The sequence below is a fragment of the Leptonotus elevatus genome, chromosome 12, assembly GCF_054856555.1.
Source record: "Leptonotus elevatus isolate MCC_2025b chromosome 12, RoL_Lele_1.0, whole genome shotgun sequence".
Taxonomy (NCBI): Eukaryota; Metazoa; Chordata; class Actinopteri; order Syngnathiformes; family Syngnathidae; genus Leptonotus; species Leptonotus elevatus.
Window position 1 is genome coordinate 18628819 of NC_141250.1, and position 9480 is coordinate 18638298.

A 9480-nucleotide genomic window follows, 5' to 3' on the forward strand; every position below is an offset into this window, starting at 1 on the left:
ACAAAATGGATGCATAAATGTTTTTGTTTTTATCTCCATGAGAAGCTCCCATAAATGTGTTAAATTTGTATCCGCTTCATCTGCATTTCATGCAGATTTCCGAAATCATAGCAGAGGAAATGCATCACAATTAAAAGGCATTGCGATTTAACGCATTCAATTAGGAGCGTTCAGTCACGATCCGAAGCCAATTCATTAATCGAGCTCATCTGCGCCACTTGATTATTCTTAAGGCAAAGCAAATAAACTGCTAAAATGGCCAATTAAACGAATAATCGTCTTTATTGTGTTTGCGCTTGAGATGGCCAGTAATGATGCCATCACATCTGCACGCGCGGGCAATTAATTAAAAAAATTACCACCTTGATGGTTTGATTTTAACGATAGTTACAATAAAAAGGGCGTACATGACTTGCGGTTGGCGGCGCAATAAAGCCCACCTGAGAAGAAAGACGGGCGGGCCGGCGCAGCCATAAAGGGGCCGGGTTAATCTAAAAGGTTAATTGGCAGGCGCTGATAGCCGTGAGCAAGAGCGCCCTCTAGATGCCAGTGCAATCCTCAGCTTGTCCTTGAGTGCACCTTTTCGTGTGCGTTTGTGTGTGTGTGTGTGTGCGCGCGTTCTGCCCGCACAATGACAGGATGCTGTGGAGTGGACTTTTCTGGCCTGCTGCCCACACTAATATTCCCTCAAAACGCACGACGAGAGCAACTATTGGGCTCAAGGTGTTAGCGTAAGATTACCTCGAGATGGGCTGCAAAACAATACGTTTATTTTGGCCACTGCGCGTCAACTCGATTTTTTTTCTTTCTTTTTTTTTTACGTCTGACTCAGGGTTTGCACTATCTGGCTTTTCCCTATCACGGGCACTAAATTGGTTCCCCTGTGATAACTGGTGAGAGGCCCCCACTAATTAGCACGACTTTCCCGCCCCCACCTCACACACGCACACACTCAAAACACACTTTCCGGCCCTCCCCCCCCCACCAGAAGCTGAGGTCTAAATTTGGAACACAATTGAGGAATAAAGAAATCCTGTCAGACGATAAGGTGGAATAATATCACCCGCCTGCCTCCAGCTTGATGAAGCTTACGTCACACAAGTGGTGCGCTGGGAATTGCGCTGCGGCAGGAGGTCCTCGCTTTACGGCCTTTCCGGGTCAAGAAGGGCAGGATGGGAACGAGTTGGCGCAGCGAGCGCTGTAAGATGTTAGCATGCTCAATTAGCATCCTAACAGGGTTATGATATCCTTGGATTTTTTTTATTACAGCTGGTTTTTGTTTCGTATTGACTTTGGGGGGGGGGGGGGGTTGACACTATTGGGTCAGTTTGATCCAACATAGGATTAAATTATTAAACCAAGAGAGGAAGGACACCCACAACATAAAATATAATGTATTGATTTCTTAACCCACACTATTGGTGTCGGCTATTGGGCCAACAATATTAGGTTACAGACAGCTACACCATTGTTGGGTTGGAAAAGACATGCCATTTGTCTTTCTTTGATTTGCCTGGAACTGTGACTGTCTTTGGACTGGACGATTTTATTCATTTTGTTATAAAAGCGACGCCCTTAAAACTACTGGGTCAAAAATTGGAACGACCTGGTAACTTGGATCAATTTGACACAACTTTGGGTTGCTTTGTACAAAAAAAAAAATAATTTTTTTTTTGTTTGCTTTATTTTGTAGATCAAATGATTGTTAATTTTTTTTTTTTTTTTTTTTGTACAAAACAACCCAAAGGTTTGAGTCAAATTGACCCAAGTTGCCAGGTCATTCCTATTTTTGACCCAAATTGGGTCGTTTTTGACCCAGCAGTTTTAAGTGTTCCAGAAGAAGATGCACAGTTGGGTCACAAGTAACCCAATTATGGATCAAAAATGGACCGATCCACTTTATGGGTCAATTTGACCCAACTTTCTGGGTTGTTTTATACAAAATGACCCCATTTTTTTGACCCAAGTACAGGATCTGACCAATATTTCTAAAAAACATATATATATATATATATATATATATAAAAAAATTACACTAAAAGACACATTTCTTGATTCAAAGTTGGGTCAAATTGATCCAAATAGAGGATTGGCCTACTTTTGACCTGGGTTATTTTTGACTCAACTGTTTTTAAAGCGTGACATCAATTAATTACATTTTAGACCAGCAACATTATGGATGAGTGGTGAGCACATTTGCTTTGGATGAACCCAGCAGCAAAGTCGAATTTAACCCATTTTGGGTTGTGCAATCTCAACCCAACACGCTGGGTCACAACTGTAACCTCGGTCAGATGGGTTTCAAAAACCACCGGCTGGGCCGACCCCATGGTTGGAATGTGTTGGGTTACTCATATAACCCATATTGGGTTATTTTTAACCCAGCAATTTAATGGGTGAGGGCTCCGCCAGTGACATACTTGCTATGTAACTATACTGCTCTTCTGTGTTACTATATATAAAAAAAAATAAATAATCAGGCATGAAATCAGGCATGAAGACATGTAGGCTACCTCCATAAAGGTCCACCAGTGATCTGAACAGGAATCGCTTCGTTTTGTTTCGCCGAATGTGACGGCCAAATTTAGCATAATTCATCACATTACAACTATATATTGAACTTTTTTTCTTTTCTTTTCCTTTTTTTTTGTCTGGCAAAGCAGCAATACGCTCTGACTAGACTAGAGAGTGTGGAGAGTGTTTAGTCTTAAGTCCTATTCAAACTGAGCGTATCTGCCTTTATCCCCACTACATCTCTGCTTCATGTCCATGTGGGAAGCAGCATCGATCGCATAGCACAAGACAAACACGCTCACCAGGCAGGCAGGGAGGGCTGCAGAACGCCAACGACCCCCCCCCCCACCCCCCCTCATTCAACCCTCCTCCATCCCCTTCTCCTGCATCCCTCCCACCTCGCTCCCCGATTGGCCCGCGTCTGTGTTGACGCCGATGACGTCACGCCAGCAAACACGTGGGCCAAGGCATCCGGAGCTCACATAAACAAAGCCACATTGGCTTGGAGTGGCTTAGTCGAGGCAAGTGTCGCTCACAGGCGGGGGGGGCTTCATGATTTGGAGGTTTTGCTTCCACTTTAGCATTTGTTCTTTTCAAAGCACATTTTAAGGAAGACGGAAACACCCTTGAATGCTTATTGCATGGATTGAACCGCCGGGTGTGAAAGAGGTAAAAATGGTTTCTTTTGCATTTGTTTAAGGTTATTTTGGGGGCTAGAAATTGCACGTGTGCGGTTTTCAAAGTGGAATCTGTGATATTTATTACGTGGAAAAAAAGAAAAGAAAAGCTGTCATCAAAGTGTACATTTTGCAGTTGATTTCACGCATGTTGTGTTTTCTGCTTATTGTGGGATTATTTCACAGGGCAAGATCCCGCCTACTCGAATCCAAACGCTCTTCCAAGTCCTGCGTCGTTGTCCGAGCACTTGCAAGCAAGTGTTTCAAACCCCCCCCAAAACAGCCTCGTCGTCATCGCGAAAATCCCCGAATTTGTGGTCCTGACTCCAGCCCCGCGTCCCGGCAGCCATGCCCTGCGTCCAGGCTCAGTATGGATCATCACCCCAAGGAGCCAGCCCCGCTTCCCAGAGCTACAGCTACCACGCCGCGGGAGAATACAGCTGCGACTTCCTCACTCCCGAGTTCGTGAAGTTTAGCATGGACTTGACCAACACCGAGATCACCGCCACCACCTCCCTGCCCAGCTTCAGCACCTTCATGGACAACTACAACGCGGCGGGCTACGACGTCAAACCGCCCTGCCTCTACCAGGTGCCGCACGCCGGCGGAGGCGGCGAGCAGTCGCCCATCAAGGTGGAGGACGTGCAGATGCACGGCTACCACCACCCGCATCCGCACCCGCACCCGCACGCGCACTCGCACCCGCACCCGCATCCGCACCCGCACCCGCACCAGCAGGGCCACCTGCCGCCGCAGTCCGCCGACGACATGATGGCCCACGCGGGGCCCGTCTACTTCAAACCGCCGTCGTCGCCGCACGCCCCCAACACGCCCAACTTCCAGGTGCAGCCCGGCGCCATGTGGGACGACCCCGCCGGACCCTCGCTGCACACCTTCCACCACAACTACATGATGGAGCAGCGCAAGAACCCCGTGTCGCGCCTGTCGCTCTTCTCCTTCAAGCAGTCCCCGCCCGGCACGCCCGTGTCCAGCTGCCAGATGCGGTTCGACGGCCCGCTGCACGTCTCCATGGGCCACGACGGGTCGGCGGCGGCGGCGGCCGCTGCAGCCGCCGCCGCCGCCGCGGTGCACCACCGGGGCCTGGACGCGCAGAGCTTTGCGATGCCCGGCGGCCTCCGCAAGCAGGCCGGCCTGGCCTTCCCGCACTCGCTGCAGCTGGCCCACGGGCACCAGCTGGTGGACAGCCAGGTGCCGTCGCCGCCCTCCCGCGGCTCGCCGTCCAACGAGGGGCTGTGCGCGGTGTGCGGGGACAACGCGGCCTGCCAGCATTACGGGGTTCGAACCTGCGAGGGCTGCAAGGGCTTTTTCAAGGTGGGCATGCAGGAGGGACATTCTTGTTGTAAATGAAGCGTTCTCATTTAGATGTCATATAGAAAAGAGGCCCTCTGTGGTCTTTTTTTTTTCTCTGCGCGCCATGCGTAAAGTGAAGTTATTATTCCATTATTATTGTCAACTTAGTGCGTGCCCTCGTCAAAAAAAACAACAACAACCCAATTTTGGTCCAAATTTGAACCGACCCACTCCTTGGGTTGGTTTGGCCTAACATTCTGGATTAAAACCCAAAGTTGGGTCAAATTGGCCCAAGTAGTACGTCGGTGTATTTTTTTTCTTACCAAAATGGAATTATTTTTGACCCAGCAGTTTAAAGAGTGAAACAATGGACGCTTTCTCGACACATTTTTTTTTTCAGTTTAGGATGCGTAAAAATTCCGTGCGTTTAAAAAAAAAAATCAGCCACAAGTCTGCCCATATTGTTTCCCTCATGCATGCAAATTAAACGCTTCTTATTTAAATACAGATTCCTCAATGTAATATCAACCAAGCCCAATAATGTACAATCGTTTCTTTCCTCCTCGTATTACTTGTACGTATAATACATGATGCGTAAAAACTCCTTACGTAAAAATAAGTTAATTCGTCTTTCCCTGTTCTTTCCTCCCCACATTTACGTTCCATATTAAACGTATTACATGTAAATATTTAAACCTCTACATGTAGTGTAAACAGGCCATTAAAATGAGCCTTTATCCTACTTTTTGGTATCTTTTATGCGTAAAAAAATGACGTAATTAGCATAATGCTCATTGCTGCGTAAATGCACTTTATAATTGCAATATTTATTATTTAATGGGAGATTAAACAGGCCCCTTTCCAACTAAATGTTTATTTAAGTGTGTATTCCTCTCTCTCAAGCCCACAAAGTGACCCCCCACCGCCCCCTTTTTTTGTGTTTGTCTCCCTGCAGCGCACCGTCCAGAAAAATGCCAAATATGTGTGCTTAGCCAATAAGAACTGTCCAGTTGACAAACGCCGAAGAAACCGTTGCCAGTTCTGCCGTTTCCAGAAGTGCCTTGTGGTCGGGATGGTGAGAGAAGGTACGTGCAGGCCCCCCGACCAAAAAAAGTGGCGTTCCTTTTCAAATATGACGTCATGGTGCCACGCAATTATCGCGTGATTTGACGCCTTCTGCGTGTCGTTGTTTATTTATTTCTTGCAGTGGTGAGGACCGATAACCTGAAAGGTCGCCGAGGGCGCTTGCCGTCCAAACCCAAAAGCCCCCAGGAGCCCTCCCCCCCGTCGCCGCCGGTCAGCCTCATCAGCGCGCTGGTCAGGGCCCACGTGGACTCGAACCCTTCTATGTCCGCGCTGGATTACTCCCGAGTGAGTGGGAGCATTTCTTCCCAAACTTAAATCAAACTCCTCGCGACGTGTTACCAATTTTGCGACTTGTTTAAGTGGCTCCCGTCGAGTAATTTACGTGCAAAAGGGGGGATGGGGGGAGGGGGGGATTTAATAATAATAATAAAAGGGAAAAGTCGCCGAACGGCCCAGTGTGCAATTTCACGCCTTATATATTTTCAAGGGGCTTCATTAAGCGTGCGTGTGTGCAAATGAAATTCCAGTTCCAGGCGAGTCCTGACTACCAAATGGCGGGCGACAACACGCAGCACATCCAGCAGTTCTACGACCTGCTCACCGGCTCCATGGAGATCATCCGCGGATGGGCCGAGAAGATCCCGGGCTTCTGCGAGCTGCCCAAGCCGGACCAGGACCTCCTGTTCGAGTCGGCCTTCCTCGAGCTCTTCGTCCTCAGGCTGGCCTACAGGTACGGAAGAACGACGAGACCTGAGACCTGAGACCTGAGACCTGAGACCCGCTTCGCCCTTCACGCGCCGTTGCGCCAATTTTGCGCTTTTTTTTTTTATTGCGATTCCTAATTAGAATCCGTTTTGGAATGTGCTCGTTTATGGGCCGCGCGTAACGCGAGCTCGTTTGCCGGCTTTTTATTTTTTTTCCAGGTCCAACCCGGTGGAAGGCAAGTTAATCTTTTGCAACGGCGTGGTGCTGCACAGGCTGCAGTGCGTGCGTGGGTTCGGGGAGTGGGTGGACGCCATCGTGGAGTTCTCGTCCAACCTGCAGGGCATGAACATCGACATCTCGGCGTTCGCCTGCATCGCATCGCTCGCCATGGTCACAGGTGCGAAAAAAAAAAATAAAAAGAAAAAAAGGCGCGCAATCAATTCATTTACAATCATAATTCTCATTATTTATGTTTTTTTTTTTTTTTTAGAGAGGCACGGGCTGAGGGAGCCCAAGCGCGTGGAGGAGCTTCAGAACAAGATCGTCAACTGCCTGAAGGACCAAGTGACGTTCACGGGCGGCGGCCTGAACCGGCCCAACTATCTGTCCAAGCTGCTGAGCAAGCTGCCCGAATTGCGCACGCTGTGCACGCAGGGGCTGCAGCGCATCTTTTACCTCAAACTCGAAGACCTCGTGCCTCCGCCCGCCATCATCGACAAACTCTTCCTCGACACGCTGCCTTTCTAAAACCACGCCCCCCCCCCCCCCACCAAAAAAAAAGTTCCAGCACCTTTCTTTTATTTCTTATTGTTTTAGGACATCTGCAAAAGCAGGACTGGAGGGACCTTTTTTTTTTTTCTCTATGGAGGACCTAAAATTGATGACATTTTTTATTTTATTTTTATTTAATTAACACTTTTGTTTTCAGTGCATGGCAGATTTTAATGGTGGTTAAAAAAAAAAAGTGATGATTCATCCTTGCGTCATGTCTTTAACACCACCAGATGTAACATATTGCATTTCTATATATAGTATATATAATGTATATGCGGACAGGCGCGAACAATGTATATTATTCCAATAGATGACGCATCACTTTATAATATGTACAAAGTTTGTTATAATGAAACTGTTTTTTTGTTGTTTTTTTTCAAATCGTGCCTCCCCCCCCACCAAAACATTTTCCCCAAAACGACGCATGTATTATTCTGATGATTTATTTTTGTTGCTCCTTTATAGGCACATGCAGAGGCGATGTCTATATTATAGCCTACCGGACACTATGTAGTCTGCTAGATTTGATACCAATATAGTTGGCACTCAAACTAATATATAAATATATATACAGTATATATATATATATATATATATGATCTCCTGTGTATAGACGAGCGGCGGAGGGAGGGAGCGAGCCATTAATTGTGTTTGTACAACTGTCACATTCCTCGTTTGTATGTGTGCTGTAAGTATTGTTGCTGTTCAATATAAAACTTTCTCTAAATGCTTAGAGCATTTCTATTGGCCGGTCGTCGAGCATGGGCACAAAAACAAAAGCGTTTTGTCCACGTTTTTAATGTTAAGAGTGGATTTTTTACGCGAACAAAAAAAAAGGAGAGGGAAAAATGTGAAAGGTGTGTGAACGGCCTCGCAGCTTTCGTCAAGATTACAAAAAGGGAAACGATTATTTAACGTTTACAAATAAAACTTTTAAATCAAGAGAATTGGTTTCTTGTTAGTGTAAAAAGACAAAAACAAAACACTTTTGGATGATACCCATATTACTAAGTAGTAAGTCGTACGTAAACGTGCAAACCTGCAAACATGCTCCGTTAAAAAAAAACGTTTCAGCATTAAAGATTGTTGACACATTTAAAAATATTGAAAATTCAAACGTTTAATTTCCATATTTAAAACACCCTTGTAGGTTGTTAAACCACCATTCTATTTCAAAACATTTATTCCGCGATTTGTAGAAAACGTTAATGTAAAAACAAAAAACAAAATCGAAGAACCATTTTCGATTTTCTCTTCATTCCCCTCATCTTTAATTCCCTTACTTTTTTTTGTCAATCGTTTTCTGCATTTAGACGCGATCAACTCTATTTTCGCCTCCATATTTCTTGCAATTCTAACTTTCAACAGGTCCCATTCAACAAGTCAGATATCGCATCTGTGCTTTACGACAAAGAAAACGACATCTTTCATTGTCAAATGTCCAAACGGGGTTGACGAGAAACCTCAACGTAATTCGTCATTTTCAGTCAAAAAAAAACGGTCTACTGACGACTGCAAATCTACAAAAGTCATCAAAAGTCGACTCGAGAAAAGTGTTGAACCAATTTGGCACGCGCGCATCTTAATCGAGAACACGCTTCTTCTTTTTTTTGTATTGCAGATGCGCAAAGTCCCTTACAAATAACAATAACTTACCATATTTAATTATCATTTAACGCCCATTTATTGCCAAGATGCTTTTTGTACACAGTTGGGTTTAAAAAAAAAATTTTAAACATGTTTTTGTTTAAATCCCACGTGGCAAAAGTTATACAGTGACTTCCGTGTTTGCACCCCCCCCCCACACACCCACACACTTTTTTCTCTCCTTTCTTTTTTTTTGTCCACTCCTTCCTTCACCATGTCCAGAAAAGAGCAACGTGCGCGCGTGCGCGCGTGCGCGTGTGCTGTCACAAAGCTTTTGGCGGAGCGTGTGAGAGCAAAGAAGTGAAGGCTGCAGGCTGCGAGGCATGTCTGGGACACATCCACTCTCATCCCAAATCAAGAGGAGCGGCTTCTTCCCCTCCATCGTCCTCGCGTGTGTGTGCGCGCGTCGACGGAAAAAAAAAAAAAGCAAAAAAAAAAAAAGAAAAAGCAATGAATTGTCCAAATAATTAGCGCTGCTAGTGCTAATTCCAAAGCAAATTGGGATTGTGTTCAGAAGCAGTTTGCTGACATTTAGCGGATGTGTCTAAACGTGTCGCGAGTTGACTCCGAGTACAGTTAGCTGCGAAAAAGATGATCATCATTATGTCTGGGCGTGATTACACGTGATGGAGGACCAAATTCATTAAGATCCCATTACTGCACTTCCTCGGCACACTTGACATGATGGGGAGGAAGATAGAATCGTTTAGAGCCGCACGAGCAGGGTGCGTGCGTGAGTGTGCGTGCGTGTGAGTGTGTGTGTGAG

The 9480-nt window shown here is 46.0% G+C and overlaps 1 protein-coding gene across 1 annotated transcript; it reads left to right on the forward strand.

The window, feature by feature from the left end:
* The first annotated feature begins 3029 nt into the window (after nt 1-3029).
* nr4a2a (nuclear receptor subfamily 4, group A, member 2a) lies at nt 3030-7796 on the forward strand. Its single transcript, XM_086091778.1, has 7 exons — nt 3030-3183; nt 3378-4523; nt 5458-5587; nt 5710-5873; nt 6116-6318; nt 6512-6690; nt 6784-7796. The coding sequence occupies exons 2-7, from the start codon at nt 3540-3542 to the stop codon at nt 7038-7040; spliced, it is 1917 nt and encodes a 638-aa protein (XP_085947904.1). The 5' UTR covers nt 3030-3183; nt 3378-3539; the 3' UTR covers nt 7041-7796.
* The last annotated feature ends 1684 nt before the right edge of the window (nt 7797-9480 follow it).